Source organism: Hypanus sabinus, chromosome 11, assembly GCF_030144855.1.
Source record: "Hypanus sabinus isolate sHypSab1 chromosome 11, sHypSab1.hap1, whole genome shotgun sequence".
In the NCBI taxonomy this organism is placed as follows: domain Eukaryota; kingdom Metazoa; phylum Chordata; class Chondrichthyes; order Myliobatiformes; family Dasyatidae; genus Hypanus; species Hypanus sabinus.
The window spans coordinates 95,303,223-95,321,402 of record NC_082716.1 but is presented as its reverse complement, the minus strand read 5'-3'; the positions used below and the strand labels follow the sequence as shown (position 1 = coordinate 95,321,402).

At 39.8% G+C, this 18,180-nt stretch overlaps 1 protein-coding gene across 3 annotated transcripts in view; it reads right to left on the bottom strand.

Annotated features, from left to right (window-relative positions):
- LOC132402201 (xenotropic and polytropic retrovirus receptor 1 homolog) overlaps positions 1–18,180 on the bottom strand; it is a 444,705-nt gene that overhangs the window by 110,449 nt on the left and 316,076 nt on the right. For all 3 annotated transcript variants that reach the window (XM_059984917.1, XM_059984920.1, XM_059984919.1), the window contains 2 exons: positions 15,712–15,893; positions 14,953–15,132 (listed from right to left, as the gene is read on the bottom strand). In XM_059984917.1, the coding sequence (XP_059840900.1) occupies positions 14,953–15,132; positions 15,712–15,893 (362 nt within the window). The remainder of the gene's footprint in view (positions 1–14,952; positions 15,133–15,711; positions 15,894–18,180) is intronic.

Below are 18,180 nucleotides of genomic sequence, written 5' to 3'. Positions count from 1 at the left end.
GCATAAGCAAAGTGTGGTTCACACAGAATTATCTAGTTTCACAATATCTCTAAAAACAAAATAATGTTTCCTTTAATACCTGCACGCACTCTCAATACTCCTGCTTGAATCATTGAGAATTCCCTTTATAATACCGGAAAATACTGTGAGAATCTTTTTCATTCTGAGGTTTTCTAGCTAGTTTAGTGTTCTGTGAATCTCTTAACTCTTTACGAATACCAAACTTTAAATGTGGACATTATAGCATAAAAGTCACAAAATGATGAAGCTAGCCTAACTTTGTATACACTATACAAAGCTGGACAATCATTTCATATTTTACCTATTCGAATTAAAATTTCAATTTTGATTGGAAAAGGGCTTCCTGAGTCCTGAAGGAGGATCTCAGCCTGAAACGTTGACTGTTTATTCGTTTCCATAGTTGCCGTCTGATCTACTGAGTTCCTCAAGCAGTCTGTGTGTGTTGCTTTGGATTTCCAGCATCTGCAGAATTTTAATTCTTTAGATTTATTTGGCTACAGAGCTATCTACATCTTTAACATTTCACCACAGATGATTAGGTAACTTTACTGAGTGTATTTACCATAAAATTCTGCCTGAAAAGAGAGAACTTGGATATGTGCTCATCTTACATGGCTTGAAATTTTCCACAACAAAGTGCTTCAGAATTGATAAATATTATGTCAAACAATTAATTTTGACAAAGGAAGTTCTTTTCTTGAAATAATGTTAATATCAAGTCAACATGGCAGACTCCCCTTCCCATTCAACATTCACACCATGACCCCCAGGTTGTTCTTCCATCATTAATAACTCTCCTCATACCACTTTGCCATGCAATCATAGGAAATGCTATATATGTCCTTTTATCTCTTACCCTTCTACCAACCAGACACTCTTAATAGTCCTTTCAGGTGAAGCAGTGACTCACTTGTACTTCCTGGACTACAGCTCTGCATCCATACCATCATCCCCTCAAAACTAATCAATAAGCTTTTAGCCTCCATACCTCCTTCTATAACTGGATACTTGATTTCCATTCTTGGAGACCCCAGACAGTTCGGATTGGCTACAACATCTCCTCCACAATCTCTATCAGCATTGGTGCACCACAAGACTGTGTTCTTAGCCCTCTCCTCTACTCGGCTTTATACTTTGAGCATAATATATATATTATGCTTAACTGTGAGGTTAAGCATTGCTCCAATGCCATATTTAGGTTTGCTAACAACAACACTGTCATTGGCTGAATCAAAGGTGGTGACGAATCAGCTTATAGGAGGGACTGAGTGGTGCCATAACAACCACCTCTCACTCAATGTCAGCAAGACCAAAGAGCTGATTATTGACTTCAGGTGGAGAAAACCGGCAGTCCATAAGGTCCAATGACCTCCCACATTGGGGGATCATGGTGAAAACGGTTATCAGTTTTATACTCCTTGGTGTAACAATTTCAGACAATCTGTCCTAGACCCAGCACGCAAGTGCCATTATGAAGAAAGCAAAGCACCATCTTTACTTCCTTATAGGTTTGCAAAGATTTGATGTGGCATCTTAAACCTTTGACAAACTTCTACAGATGTATTCTGGAGAATATATTGACTGGTTGCATCATATACTGGTATAGAAACACCAAAGCCCTTGAATGGAAAATCCTACACAAAGTAGGGGATACAGCCGAGTCCATCATGGGTAAAGTCCTCTCCACCATTGAGCTCAACTACATGGACAACAGTCACAAGAAAGCAGCATCCACCACACAGGCCATGCACTCTTCTTGCTGCTGCCATAAGGAAGGTACAGGATTCTCAGGACCTGCACCATCGGTTTAGGATCAGTTATTACCCTTCAACCATTGGGCTCTGGACACAGAGGGGTCAACTTCACTGAACTATTCCCACAACCTATGGACTCACATTCAAGGACTCTTCAGCTCATGTCCTCGATATTTATTGTTTGTTTGTTTATTTATTTATTTATTTATATTATTAAATGTTTGTTGCCTTTTGCACATTGGCTGTTTGTCCACTGTTTACACCACAAAAAGGTGAATCTCAGAGTTGTATATGATGACCTGTATGTACTTTGATAATAAATTTACTTTGCACTTTGAATCTAGTGTACTGCATACAGTGTTTACAATCTAGTCTCCTCTGTACTGGAGAAGTCAAACACAGATTATGCCATTGCTATAAGGAGCACCTGTATTCAGTTTGTAAGGGTGACTGTGAGATTTCTGCTATCCAGTTTAATTCTCTAACCTTTGTCACATTGACTCTTCTGTATGAGACCTCCTTCATTGTTACAAGGAGACTCAACATAAACCTGAGGAATAACAACTCATCTTCTATCTGCACATATTGACCTAGAACCCATGACAAAATGCCTCAAAATGTATGTACAATTTAATGAACAACCGTAATCCAGATAAGTCTCTTATGCGATAATGAAGTCAGCTTGTCTTCATGTGGGATGTGGGCTAGGGTTTATGCAAACTAATGACCTCATCCATCCAACCAACAGGAGCCATATGAATCACATCTGGATGGTATTCAAATCAACCATAATTAGCACCCTCATAAAGACTTGTGGCTTCTCCAGCAACATACACATTTTATTTGTTCAATATGTCCGATGACTGCAATGAGAAGAATCAGGAACTAATGGATAAAAAATGCAATGCATTCTTGGACTATAAAAGAAACATTTGAACAGGCTGGAGTACAACAGAGAATTGTAACTTTAAGAATCGATAACAAGTAGAAACAACAATGTCAAGGCCCAAATATTCAAAGTCTCACTCCAATGACAGCTAAGAACAAAAGTACAGGTAGTCCCCGAGTTACGAACGTCCGACTTACGGACAACTCGTACTTACGAACCGAGGAAGGAGAACACCGTCCACCATTTTAAGTCAGATTGCGACGCCGTCTGCCATTTTAAGTTGTTGCCATTGACACTGTGTTGAGTGTGTAACTTTGTATTTGGTTTAAATTTTCCTTAGCAAGATTCACTCTGACCCCGCCCCTCCCTGTTCCGGTCAGCTGGTGGTGCAGTGAGATCAGCGCCAGGCTCGAGAACAGAGGTTCCCGAGTTCAATCCAGTGACAGACCGCTCCTGAACGCGCCAGGTTGATGCTGATCCAGTGACTCCTGCCATCTGTGCCGGGTCGATGTTGAGCTCGCAACTTGACCTCATAAAAAAATACTGCCACCTCCAGTTTAAATTCCCACGTGGAATATTGTGGAGGATCAAATACCCAAACCCAGCACAGCCCCCACTTGTCCCATTTAACCTGTCTCAGTGCGGTGGACTTTAGGACCCGGGGAATTCAGTTTGGCGGTCCTTAGGACCCAGCGGACCTTGGGAGCAGCCTGCCACCCGCAGTGTTTCTGTTCTATTGATGGGTAGCGGTCGCAATTGAAAATAAAATGGAAATAATAAAGCGTTTGGAAAGAGGTGAAGTGCCATCCATCATTGGAAAAGTGTTAGGTCAACGATTGGAACAATTTTAAAGGATAAAGTGAGAATAATGGAGTATGTGAAAGGCCCTGCCCCGATGAAAGCTACAATTATTACTAAGCAATGCAGTGGTTTAATTATTGGAATAAATACGTTTCTTAAGTGTTTAATATGCTTAGAAAGATAAAATATATACTATTTACTAAGACAAACACTTGACTAACTGACGCTAAGTAATACTGAATATACCTTTCAGACTTACGTACAAACCTGACTTAAAGACGGACTCAGGAACGGAACTCGTTCGTAAACCGGGACTGCCTGTAAACTTATCAAGCACAGAGGCAGGTAGTGCTTACAGGAGGAAAACCACAAACAACTCCTCATGAGTGTTCTTGATATCTTTCCATCACTTTACTGGTAAAAGATTGAAAATGCCAGATGACAAACAAGCCCTCAACAGCAGCTGAAGTTCTAATAGTTGGCAAAGAGAAAGTTCCATCACAAATTCACAATCAGAATTCCCATGTTTGGGAAGAGGAGAACATATGAGTGGATTTCAATAAATCTACAATCATGACCATTTTCAACAAAGGAGAGAAGTCCAACTGTGTTGATTACAGAGGAACTCTGTTCACTGCCACAGAGCAAGTTTCACCAAGGTCTTCATCAGCTGTCTCCTTCCAGTGGCTCAAAGCTTCTCTCCATATTACAATGGAGAGAAGCTCCATTGGATGAGTCTCTATCCCTCTAGAGACCCAACAAACATGATTTTCAACATGTGTCAAATCCAAGAATAATGCATCAGCCACTAAATGCAACACACACAAAATGCTGGTGGAATGCCACAAGCCAGGCAACATCTATAGGGAGAAGCACTGTTGATGTCTCGGGCCGAGACCCTTCGTCAGGACTAACTGAAAGGAAAGAAGTAAGAGATTTGAAAGTAGGAGGAAGAGGTGAAAATGCCAAATGATAGGAGAAGACCAGAGGGGGCGGGGTGAAGTTGAGAGCCGGAAAGGTGATTGGCAAAAGGGATACAGAGCTGGAGAAGGTAAAGGATCATGGGACTGGAGGCCTAGAGATGAAGAAAGAGGGAGGGGAGCACCAGAGGGAGATGGAGAACTGGCAGAACGATGAGCAGAGAGAGAGAAAAAAAAGGAGGCGGGGAGAAAACTAAATATATCAGGGATGGGGTAAGAAGGGGGGGAGGGGCATTAACGGAAGTTAGAGAAGTCAATGTTCATGCCATCAGGTTGGAGGCTACCCAGCCGGTATATAAGGTGTTGTTCCTCCAACCTGAGTGTGGCTTCATCTTGACAGTAAAGGAAGCCATGGATAGACATATGAGAATAGGAATAGGACATGGAATTAAAATGTGTGGCCACTGGGAGATCCTGTTTTCTCTGGCGGACAGAGCATAGGTGTTCAGCGAAACTGTCTCCCAGTCTGCGTCGGGTCTCATCAATATATAAAAGGCCACACCGGGAGCACCGGGCGCAGTATACCACACCAGCCGACTCACAGGAGAACTGTCGCCTCACCTGGAAGGACTGAAAAGGGACCAGAATGGTGGTGAGAGAAGTGTAAGGGCAGGTGTAGCACTTGTTCCGCTTACAAGGATAAGTGCCAGGAGGGAGATTGGTGGGAAGGGATGGGGGGGGACGAATGGACAAGGGAGTCACGTAGGGAGCGATTCCAGTGAAAAGCAGAAGTGGGGTGGGGGGGAGATGTGCTTGGTAGTGGGATCCTGTTGGAGGTGGCAGAAGTTACGAAGAATTATTACTTCTTACCCCATCCCTGATATATTTAGTTTTTTCCCCCCTCTTTTTTTTCTCTCTTTCTGCCCATCACTCTGCCTGTTCTCCATCTCCATCTGGTGCTCCTCTCCCTCTTTCTTTCTTCCTAGGCCTGCCGTTCCATGATCCTTTCCCTCCTCCAGCTCTGTATCCCTTTTGCCAATCACCTTTCTGGCTCTCAGCTTCACCCCACCCCCTCCGGTCTTCTCCTATTTTTTCGTATTTTTCCCTCTCCCTCCTACTTTCAAATCTCTTACTATCATTCCTTTCAGTTAGTCCTGATGAAGGGTCTCGGTCTGAAATGTTGACAGTGCTTCTCCCTATAGATGCTGCCTGGCCTGCTGCGTTCCACCAGCATTTTGTGTGCGTTGCTTGAATTTCCAGCATCTGCAGATTTCCTCATGTCAGCCACTACATGTAGCTTTAGCCTCACAAAAGATTTAACTTCATTTATCAAGTGGGATTGCAGAGCTTCATTCTCAAATTTGGCTATCTGTAGAAATTCACCTCCACCTGACATATATGTGCCATGATTGTAACCAGGTTCTTGGTATTCTCAATTTCAGTGCAAATTGGCATCAAGCAAGGCCGTCTCACTACGCAAGATGTTTCTCAATTTTTCTAGCCAACTGCAGAAAACTTCCCACTGGAGAGGAGCTAATCTACATGACCCAATGGGAAACTGTTCAACCAATATCAATTCTACACAAGTAACAAGTTCATGTCAACTTCAGCCATTGAAATTGTGTGTGTGCTCTTTAGGATGATGACTTTCAAGTGTTGATTCATTTATTGAAGCACCTGGGAGATTGAAGCATACACATAATATTTGTAAAACTAGACTCATTAATCCTGAAGGACTGCCTAATAAGGAAAAAATGTGGAATGCATAAAGAATGGATTGGGATCAGCTATGGTTACCAATAGTCAAAGTCAATGCCTCCTATGGACATCTATCTGGGTTGACACAAGACAGGTAAACTGCTTCCCAACAATGTCAATGCTTCACAGAAGAGCTGACAAAAACTGAAAGAGAGAGAAACAATAAAAGTGACAGCTTTTTAGTAATTCTATTCAACAACTGCTCATTTCAGTGGGTAGATACCATTACTTGAAGACATTACCAGGACAGTTTTTTGGTTTAGACCTTCTCCTATGTGACATCACTGGCTAAATACAGCTGTGAGAAACATTCATCAGCTTTTATCATTTTTGTGCTGCTTTAGCAGGACAGTGTAATTACTGCTCTGTCAATCATCTACAAATGTGCAGTGTTACATTATTTCAAGTTTAGCTACCAACCATTAGCCACAGTGGCTCTTCAGAAAACCAGTTACAAAAAGTAATTACACAATTGGTTTATATTTCATCAATACATCTCTTTTCCCTAGAGCATATGCAAGAATATTCCTCTGTAAATATTTATGACATATCGATATTTCCAGTTATTACTTAAATGGACATACCTTCAATTGCTAGCCAAAAGCAATGCAATGTCTGAGTCTTACATACCCTGTTAAGGTCAAGATTAATATTGGAGATACCAACCCTCCCAGACTGTCTTGAGAAATTAAAGATTAACAGCACGGAAACAATGAGCAAATGAAAGGGAGTATTTTAATACAGTTCTAAAAGTATTGGTTGCTACGGTGGCTTGATGCTATTACAGCTGGGGACATCTGGAGTTCAATTCGGGTGCTGTTTTGTAAGGAGTCTCTGTACGTTATCTCAGTGGAATGTGTGGGTTTCCTCCCACAGTCCAAAGATGTACAGGGTAGCTTAATTGGTCCTCATAAGTTGTCACGTGATTAGGTTTGGGTTAATCTGGTTTGTTGGAGGTTGCTAGGGCAGCGTGGCTTAAAGGGCAGGAAGGGCCTATTCTGTGCTGTATTGCTAAATAAATATTGGAAGGGGGAAGAAAGGCTGCTTTATTAAGATGATCGCATCAAGATACAGAATCAAAGCATCAGAGAACATAACAGCACATAGTCCATGCCAATCTATTATTCTGCCTAGTCCGATTGATCTGAGTGAAGACCACTGCCCTCCATACACTGCACATCCATATATTTATCCAAAGTTCTCTTCAATATTGAAATCAAACCCGCATCCACCACTTTCACTAGCAGCTCATTCCACACCCTCACCACCCTGAGTGAGATTTCCATTACGTTCTCTTAAACATTTCACCGTTCATCCTTAACCCATGGCCTGTATTTGTAGTCTTTTCTAACCTCAGTGGAAAAAGCCTGCTTGCATTTACCCTATCCATACTTTGTATATCTCAATCAAATCTCCGCTCATTCTCGTATGCTCTAGGGAATAAAGTGCTAATTTACTCGACCTTACCCTATAACTCTGGTTCTTAAATCCTGGCAACATCCTTGTAAATTCTCTCTGCACTCTTTCAATCTTATTGATATCTTCTCTGTAATAAGTGACCAGAATTGCACACAATACTACAAATTAGGCATCACCAACATCTTAAACAGTTTTAACATAACATCCCAACTCCTGTATTCAATACTTCGATCTATGAGGCCAGTGTGCCAAAAGCTCTTTTTATGACCTTATCTACCTATAACACCACTATCTAGTAATTATGGATCTATATTCCTAGATCCCTTTGTTCTACTGTGCTCTTTGGTATTCAACTATTCATCATGTATGTCCTACCATGGTTTGTCATCCCAAAGTTTCACACCTCAAACTTATCAAGAGTTTTTTTCAGATATATAAAGAGTAAGAGAGAGGCAAGAATGGATATTGAAATGCTGAAAAATGATGCTAGAGAGGTACAGTGCCAATAAAAAAGTATTTATCCCCACTTTGTAAATTTTCATGTTTTTTGTTTTACAACATTGAATCACAGTGGATTTAACCTGTTTTTTTTGACACTGATCAATAGATCTTTTGCGTCAAAGTGAAAATAGATCTCTACAAAGTGATCTAAATTAATTACAAATATACAACACAAAATAATTGTTAGTAGAAGTATTCACCCTCTTTAATATGACAAACCAAATCAGCAATGGTAATTGGTTTTAGAAGTCACATAATTAGTTAATTGGAAATCTGTTTTTGGAGACCCTGTGTGCAGTCAAGGTGTTTCAATTGATTGTAGTATCTGTAACCTATATCTGGAAGGCCCAACAGCTGGTGAGTCCGTATTCTGGCAAACACTACACCATGAAGACATACGAACACTCCAAGCAACTCTGCGAAATGGTTATTGAAAAGCACAAGTCAGGAGATGGATACAAGAAAATTTCCAAGTCACTGAATATCCCTTGGAGTAGAGATAAATTAATCATCAACAAATGGTGAGTTCCTCCAGCATTTTGCGTGAGTCTGTACAAAGACTTGCGACAGATTGGAAGAATGGGAGAAGATATGGTAAGGGAATATAGTGCAGCCATGAACTTTGGTAGAAGAAATAAAGTTGTGGACAATTTTCTAAACGGGTAGAAAATTCAAAAATCAGAGGTGCAAAAAAGGACTTGGGTGTCCATTTGTAGGATTCCCTGTTGGGTAATTTGCAGATCGAGTCAGTGGTAAGGAAGGCAAAAGGAATGTTAGCACTCATTTCAAGATGATTAGAATATAAGAGCAACAATGGATGCCAAAGCTTTATAGGGTGTTGGTCAGACTGTACTCATATTGTGAACAGTTTTGGGTCTCTTATCTAAGAAAGGATGTGTTGGCATTGGAGAGGAGGTTGACAAGAATGATTCTGGGAATGAAAGGGTTAATGTACGAGGAGCATTTGATAACTCTGGGCCTGTATTTATTGGTTTAGAAGAATAGTGGGTGGATCTCATAGAAACCTATCAAATAATGAAAAGGCTATACAGTGTGGATACGGAGAAGATGTTTCCTATAGTGGGTGAGTCTAGGAACAGAGAGCACAGCCTCAGACTAGAAGGACAGACATGAGAAGGAATTTATTTCGCCAGAGGGTGATGAATCTGTGGAACTTATTGCCACAGACTGCTGTGGAGGCTATGTATATCTAAAGCAGAGGTTGATAGGTTCTTGGTTAGTCAGAGCATTAAAGGTTACAGGGAGAAGGCAGGAGAATGGGATAATAAATCAACCATGATGGAATGGTGGAGCAGACTTGATGGGCCACGTGGCCTACTTCTGCTCTTATGTCTTCTGGTCTTATGGTGTGCATTAAATTCCATATGTCATTTTTCAGCACATTTTTCCAGCTGGTCCAGATTCTGCTGCAAACTTTGATAGTCTTTCTTGCTGCCCACTATACCCCCAATGTTCTGGCATCTGCATATTTGCTAATCCCATTTACTACATTATCACAGTTGATATAAACAACAAATAACAATGGACCTAGCACTGATCCTGCGGCGCACCACTAATCAGAGATTTCCAGTCAGAGAAACAACCATGTATTACTACTGTCTGGCTTCTTGCACGATGCCAATGTCTAATCCAAGTTACTACCTCATCCTGAATGCCAAGTCACTGAACCTTCTTGAACAACCTCCCATGTGGGATCTTGTCAAAGGCCTTGATGAAGTCTATTTAAACACTTAACTGTCTTGCATTCATCAACTTTTCTGGAAACTTCTTTGAAAAATTCTATAAAATTGGCCATGTTGACCATCTCCAGTCAGTTCCTGTTCTTCCAAATACTCATATATCCTGTCCATTAAAATACCACCCAATCTCTAGGAATATGCTCAACCTGTGCAGGCAAACTTATTTAAAGGAGGCAAAGATTATTTTTAAGACAAGCAAACACAAAGTACACTGCAGATGCTGTGGTCAAATCAACACATACAAACAAGCTGGATGAACGCAGCAGGTCAGGCAGCATCTGTTGAAATAAGCAGTCAACGTTTTGGGCCGAGACCCTTCGTCAGGACTGAAGAAGGAGGAGTCAGGGGCCCTATAAAGAAGGTGGGGGGAGGGTGGAAGGTGCCAGGTGAAAAACCAATCAGAGGAAAGATCAAGGGGTGGGGGAGGGGAAGCAGGGAGGGGATAGGCAGGAGAGGTGAAGAAGGAATGTAAGGGGAAAGCACTATGGGTAGTAGGAGAAGGCAGAATCATGAGAGAGGTGACAGGCAGCTAGAAGAGGAGGCAGAGTAAAAGTGGGATGGGGGAAGGGAAAGGGAGGGAATTACCCCTTACATTCCTTCCCCCTCCTTCTTCAGTCCCGATGAAGGGTCTTGGCCCGCAACGTTGACTGCTCATTTCAAAGGATGCTGCCCAACCTGCTGAGTTCATCCAGCTTGTTCGTACGTGTTGATTATTTTAAAGCTTTGTTTGAACGAGATCTTGACAGAGGTGTCAGAAAATATAAGATAATTACACAATGATTGAAAACTAATGCTTTCATGAACTGGTAACAAACACAGAGACAACATCAACATCAAAAATGCATATGTGACTGAAGGAAAAGTTGACAGAGTGACATAAGTACAAAATAGGCACAAGTGTGTAGAATTAAAATTTGCATAGAGGATGAACACCAACATCATAACCTGGTGTAAACCATAAGACACAATTATTACACCATTAGCACAGACAAATACTGTCAGCAATTGTCATAACTCTAACTAACAACAGGCAACATCATAACTTAATTTGATCTTCTTTTAAGTACATGTTTATGGTTATTAAATTGAAGTGGAAATCCTGACTGCAAAGTAATTACTGAATCCATCTAGTTCAAATGATGATCTAGTTCAAGCACTGCAGAATACTTCATGGCAAAGTGTTTGACCTATGCAAGCTAAACATAATTATTTCAGGACACAATTTCCAATTTCCAGAAGGATGGAGAAATAATGGTAACACACTTGCAGAGAGAAAAGGGGCAAAGTGAGTGGCAGTGAGAAAAGTGGGCAAAAGGAGAGAAGGGAGAAGGTTTGATTGAAGGAGTAAATGGATGAGGGAGCAACTGGAAACAGGAAGGGCAGTAGTAAACTCACCAAAGACACGTACACTGGAAAATAGGGAGATGGAAATGTGAAAGGGATGGGTACGAAGTAGAGGGAGGTGCAGCATGGGGCAGTGGGAGAATCAGTATGGAGCAGAAGACGCAAGAGATATGAAGATTGGGCAGGAGGAGTAAATGGAAGGAGGTGCCATTCATGGGGGAATATTAAATTAGGGAATGCAAAGACAGGAAGTGACAAAGTAGGGTAGAATATTTGTTAGGGGATCTAACAGAAGTGAAGTACTGGAAAAAAGTAGAAAGGAGTGGGTGGTCCAGAAAAGAGAGAGGTGTCAGATAATGATGAGGGTCAGAAACAGAGAGTACTCAGAAATGATGGGACAGAGCAAGGTGAAAGGGAATAAAATGGGGGAGGTAAGCAATAGGGAAGAGAGGAAGGGGAAATATACAACCAGGGCAAGCAATAGAGGTATTTGGATCAAAGAATAGAGGAGAGAAATAAAAGTTAGAATGGGGAAAACAGAGAGCACAACAAACAGGGAAACAGTGTGAACCAGAAGGGAAAAAGGAGAAAAAAATTGTTTAGTAAATGAAGAAACAGAATGAGAAGGATGAAGATGAATCAATTTAATTCCTTGATGATTCCTTCAGACTGAATAAACAAAGAAAACTACCCACATCTTTAGCATCAAAAGCAGTATTTTGAATTATTTCTTTAAAATACAGTATGCCCTGTGGAGAACCCCAGTCTGAGTTAATATTGAATGTGCATTACTTCAGGAAATCTAACTCCATTAAATTTCAAATACTTCCAATGAGATATGAAAATAAACAAATTATGATCCCAAACAGTATTTTCAAAAATGCATTAGATAGAACAACTCTGCATAAACAATGTTGAAGATTCCCCAAGGCCTGAATAAATACAGCATTATGTTTTCATGGATACTAAAAATACTACCACCAAATAGAAACTTCTTACACTACAAAGGCTTGTGGTGTACTATTAAAATAATCATTGACTGGATAAAATACATCAGTGAAGTAGGAATTTTATTTGACTACTGTCATTATGTAGCTTATTTAGATCAGCACATTGTAAACTTGCACCAAATGCATTCTGTTGCACAATAGTAGCTGACAATTTCAAGACATATTGTGTTTTATACAAAACAACGTCATCTCAATGTCTTAATTTACTGTCTGGTGAAATAATTTTCCTGAAAGTTTGTTGACAATTTGGTAAGAAAATTAAATATAACATTACAATTTTATAATGTATTAAAAGGAGTAACATTTGTAACTTGTAATTACTAAGGGTTCAGACTTGGAACGAGCTTCAATAACACTGGCATATGTCATGAAATATGTTGTTTCACGGCAGCAATATATTGCAACACATAATAAAAAGCTATATATTTACACACACTCACACACATAATTAAATAAATAGTGCAAAAAGAAAGCACAAAAAACTGATTTTCTTTCAAAAATCTGATAGTAGTGAGGAAGAAGCTGTTCTAAAACATTGAGTGTGTCTCTTTAAGCTCCTGGACGTCCTGCTTGATGGTAGCAATGAGAAGTGGGCATGTCCTGGATGATGGGGGTCCTCAAGGAAGGATGCTTTCTTTTTGAGACATTGCCCTTTGGTCCTCAGTGCTGGGGAGGCTGGTACCCATGATGGAGCTGGTTGAGTTTGCAACTTCCTGTAGCTTTTTTTCCAATCCTGTGCGATCATGCCTCCACATCAGATGGTGATACAACTAGTTAGAATGCTCTCCACAGTACATCTGTGGAAATATGTGAGCCTTTGGTGACATACAAAGTTTCCTCAAACTCCTAATGAATTATAGCTGCTGTTATGTCTTCTTTGTAATTGCATCAATATGTTGGGCCTAAGATATAGCTTCAGAGATGCTGACACCCAGACACTTGAGACTGCTTATCCTTTCCACTGTTAATCCTTCGAGGAGGACTATTGTGTATTCCCTGGAATTCCCCTTCCTGAAGTCCACAATCAACACGGTCTTACTGGCATTGAGTATAAAGTTGTTACTGTGACACCACTCATTCAGCTGATCTATCTCACTCCTGTATGCTTCCAAGTCATCATCTGAAATTCTGCCAATAGCAGTTCTGTCATGGGCAGTTTTATAGACTGCATTTGAGCTGTGCTTAACCACAAATTTGTACATGTAGTGACACATATCCTTGTGGTGTGCCAGTGTTGACTGTCAGCAAGGAGATGTTATTTCTGATCCACAGTGACTGTGGTCTCCTCATGAGAAATCCAATGATTCAGTTCCACAGGGAAGTATAGAGGTCCAGGTTTTGGACCTTGTTGATTAGTACTGAGGGTATGATGGTGTTGAACGTTGAACTGTAATCAGTAAACAGCAGCCTGACATATGTACTATTGTTGTCTAAGTGATCCAAGGCCAAGTGGAGATCCAGTGAGATTTCAGTGAGATTTGCCTATTGTGCTGATAGGCAAATTGCAATGGGTCCAGTTTCTTGCTTAAGCAGGAGTCGATTCTGGCCATGATCAACCTCTCGAAGTACTTCATCACAGTAGATATGAGTACAACTGGGTGATAGATGTTGAGGCAGCTCACCATGCTCTTCTTTTCAAATCTTCAGGCTAGTGGTCAAAAATCTATTCCCTAAACATGAACCTAGAGGTCTAATTTTCATGAATAATGAAAACAATAAAAATTGCTCCACTTTTGCAATTTCCAGTAACTGATCCATTTGGATAACTAGTTGTAGTAGAGATCCACAATCTCTGAGAGAAGAAATTCCTTTGCACCTCATTTTTAAATCTGATTCTGGTCAAGATGGCACCTGCATACCTTGGTTGACATCTTCTGGATAGATCATGAAACTACCTTTTCCACTTCTTTTATATCTCTCATGTTTGTTTCTTGTTTTGAATGTGATTATGGAACTGTTAGAGCCTGTGTTTTGCTGTTTGGAAATGGTTTGGGTGCTTTAGTTCATTGTAGTCTCCCAGGAGGCAAAGGCAGAGTGAGCAAACCTCACAGTGGGTAGGCTGATGTTTGGTTCCATTTCACCGATTAAAGCTTTCGTTGTTCACCAATTAAAGTGATGAGGGATATTGAAGCATTAAAGCAAGTGCAGAGGATGAGTGCCTGCCGCTGCACCTAAAGTGTGTGGCCCAGGTTTTTTTCTGTGTTTTGGATGTGGACATAGACAATGGATTCTTTTTTATCTCTCTCAGCCTTATAGCTTTTATATTCTGTCTTTTTTCACCCGATCTTGGTTTTAATTGTGCGAGGAGGGGATTTGGGGGTCAATGCGTCTGATGTTTTTTTGTGTGAGAGGAGGGATTTGAGGGTTGATGATCGTGCTGCCTTTCTTTTCTTACTTGGTGCCATGGCTACCCAGAGAATTGAAGAATTTCAGAGTTGTATATTTTGATAATAAGTGAACCTTTGAACCATCTCCCTTTTAGTAATCGCATTCCCTCGTTCAAGAGATCCCAGACATTTCCTTCTACTCCCTCTTCAGCAAGTTAAAACACTTCTACTTTCTCAGTTTAGATGACCGATCATTAACTTTATACAGCAACTCTGTTCCCTTTGCCACAAATGCTGCTCTGCCCAGCATCTTCTGTTTAAATTGTTTATTTCCAGTATGTCAGTTTTTACTTCATAACCGACAAAGCACATTGTTTAGGATAAATGAATTTCACTTCCAGAACTTTCAATAGAAACATTGTTAATAAAGATTCAGAAAAGGACTTACCAAGAGCTTTAAGAGCCAGAACCTGGATTTGTAGTAGCAGGTTTTTGTAGGATTGATCAGAAACAGGAACATGAATCCATACAGTACAAGAGGATTGAATGGCATTGGAATTAAACTGTATGGCCCATTCAAACTGATGAATAAACTCAAGCCCCAAAGAACTCCAAGGAATCCAGCAATCTGCAAAAAGATAGTTTACATGGGTATAAATCTTTATAAAGCCATAAAATACCTACACACCAACAAAACAATTCTCCATCTGTAAGTTACATTTCAATACAATTTCATTAACTTGTCAATATAATTCATTATAACCCCATTGTGTCAATAGGCTGTGTATGGCAAGGGCTAGATAGTCTTCTTAAAATAGGCAGCCTCTGAGAGGACTTTATCAATATAATTATTATTAATTTCACAAAAATTAGACAAAGGTTCAAATATAAACTAGAAGTATTTATGGATTTTTCCATAAATCTGTTCTAGCTTTTGCTTCTCCCACAATTAGGAGCATATGCAGCATTAGTACGTCAGGGATTAATAAACAAAAAGGGCAATAACAATATTCTCCAACAAGCATGCATGAAATAAAGTTACTATAAGCTCCATGATTATGTGTTTCAAGTGCTGCGCAATGAAACTAGAGTTTCATTTAGAACAATTTAGAACAAATTGCAAATGTCTTCATTCTCAAATTGTTCCACAGCAGTATACCAGAAAATGCTCATTTCAATCATTATGATCACATTCACAGTATCTAACCTCAAAGAGATGCTGGTGAGAGAGATTGCTTCTGGGATTGAGTTCAAAGATCAGCACGTGATTCACACCAGCTTGTCGCCAGCCATATGTGTTGATGCCAAGAAGAAAGAGAAACTCGATCAAAAGGAAACCACCACGGTAAATACGCACCAAGGGCCAAATGTTTCCCTCTTTTGATTTAGCTGGAAGATGGAGCAAATGCTTGTTAAAGCAGAACAACTGAACTATTAACAACTACTCTTTTCACATTAAGATATAAGGGTCAATTTACATCACATTTTCTTTATCAGAAATGACTGCTTAACAGTTGTGACTTAAACTACATTAACTGAAATTCAACATATAAAACTACTTAGAAATACAAGAAAAGGCAAGCTTTAGGTAGTGCAGTCATGATCAAAGATAAAGCAGTCCTCATAAGCTCCCTTTACTTAGGTAGTCATTAATATTATAATAAATAATAACTTATTTATATGAGTACTCATACAAAAGATGTAGTTCAAAGTGTTTGCAATGGGTTAAAATGCAAACAAAAAATAAAAGACAAAAAGACGCTGGTTAAAAGCAAAATTAAATAAATAGGTTTTGAGCTGGCATTTAAAAGGGTCAACTGAGTCTGCATAATGGAGAAGAGTACACATAAACAGGATACACCAAAACAGCAAGTAGCATGGACCTCTTGGTTCTTGAACAATATTGGGCTTTAATTGTTGCAAGATGGTCCTCTTGGAGAGAACTGGTGCTCATCATGAAAATTACATCACAGCACTCCTTTGCTTTAGAAACTATCCTGTCTCTATGAGCCTGTGTAAATTCCCTATATATAACCATATAACAATCACAGCACGGAAACAGGCCATCTCGGCCCTCCTAGCCCGTGCCGAACTCTTAAACTCACCTAGTCCCACCTACCCACACTCAGCCCATAACCCTCCACTCCTTTCCTGTCCATATACCTATCCAATTTTACCTTAAATGACACAAATGAACTGGCCTCTACTACTTCTACAGGAAGCTCATTCCACACAGCTACCATTCTCTGAGTAAAGAAATACCCCCTCATGTTTCCCTTAAACTTCTGCCCCCTAACTCTCAAATCATGTCCTCTCGTTTGAATCTCCCCTACTCTCAATGGAAACAGCCTATTCACGTCAACTCTATCTATCCCTCTCAAAATTTTAAATACCTCGATCAAATCCCCCCTCAACCTTCTACACTCCAATGAATAGAGACTTAACTTGTTCAACCTTTGCAAGAAAGAATATATGCAAGAAAGAATAATTTTGTAACTTTTAAGTCTTTGACTGTCCTGAAGTTGTACATTTTCAAGCTTTTCTTTTCTCTATCTTTACAGACTCTTCAACTCCTTTCCTTCTTTTACAAAGTACTTTGATCAACATTAACTCTCAGCAAAATGGCCCCAAATGTACCATTTAACTGACTTGATACATCCTTTCAACTTGAAAATTTTATTTTGGACAGTGATTCACAATGGTTTAGTGGCTTGGTTATGCAGCTGACTAACTTTTAATCTATCTTTAAACTCTTCAGTTTTTAATTTTTTATTTGTCATTAGCAAGCTACAAAACCTTTGATGAGGTCTGACACTATGAATTCTTAAAAAGTAATCAATGTATTATTTTCCACCAAAGCCATTTTTATAATGATCCAGTCCAATTATCCCCTTCTTTACTGAGGCTGTAATTAATGTTAAGCCTTCTAATTCACTTTAAATGCAACCCTGAGCTTGTTCTTTCTGCATTTTAATATATCCTACTACAATACTACTCAGTCACTGCATGGTATTATGTGTCTGTCTACACTTGGAACTTCTGTACCTGCTTCAGTATAGTCAGTGCATGGAACCAACATGCATCCGACAAGAATTGCTGTACTACGAATCTCAATCTACTGTGCATCTTTCATTTGGGCACTGCCCTTTGTACCTGATTTTTTTTTTTAAAGGCATGGAAACTCCTTGTCCTTTGTACTTCAATAACGACAAACATATATAGCAAAATTTTACACAGTTATATTTCTCAAAGCTCTTCGAAGTATCAGCAGAGAAAATTGGTATCAAATCACAGGAGGAGTGTTTTAGGAGCATGATTAGAGATCTGACCAGGGAGATTTAAGTACATCTTCAAAATAGTAACAGACTTAGGAAGCGAATTTCAGCAGCAGCCAGAGTAGCTAAAGAAACATTCACGTGAATGGCAATATACTAAAAATTAGGTTCCAAGTAAAATCAGAACTGGAGGAATGTTGAGATCTAGGGAGAATTGCTGGGAACGGAGGAGGCTACAAAAGTAGAAAGAAAATATATTCTCCAAGCCTCACCTTTATTTACTGTTGTCCCTTCTAGAATAGTACAACTCCAATAAAAGAGTATTTATTTGTTTCTGGAAATCTAGATAATCAAAATTTATTTCCCATTACACACATCCGGGTCCTGTTCCCCACACCTTC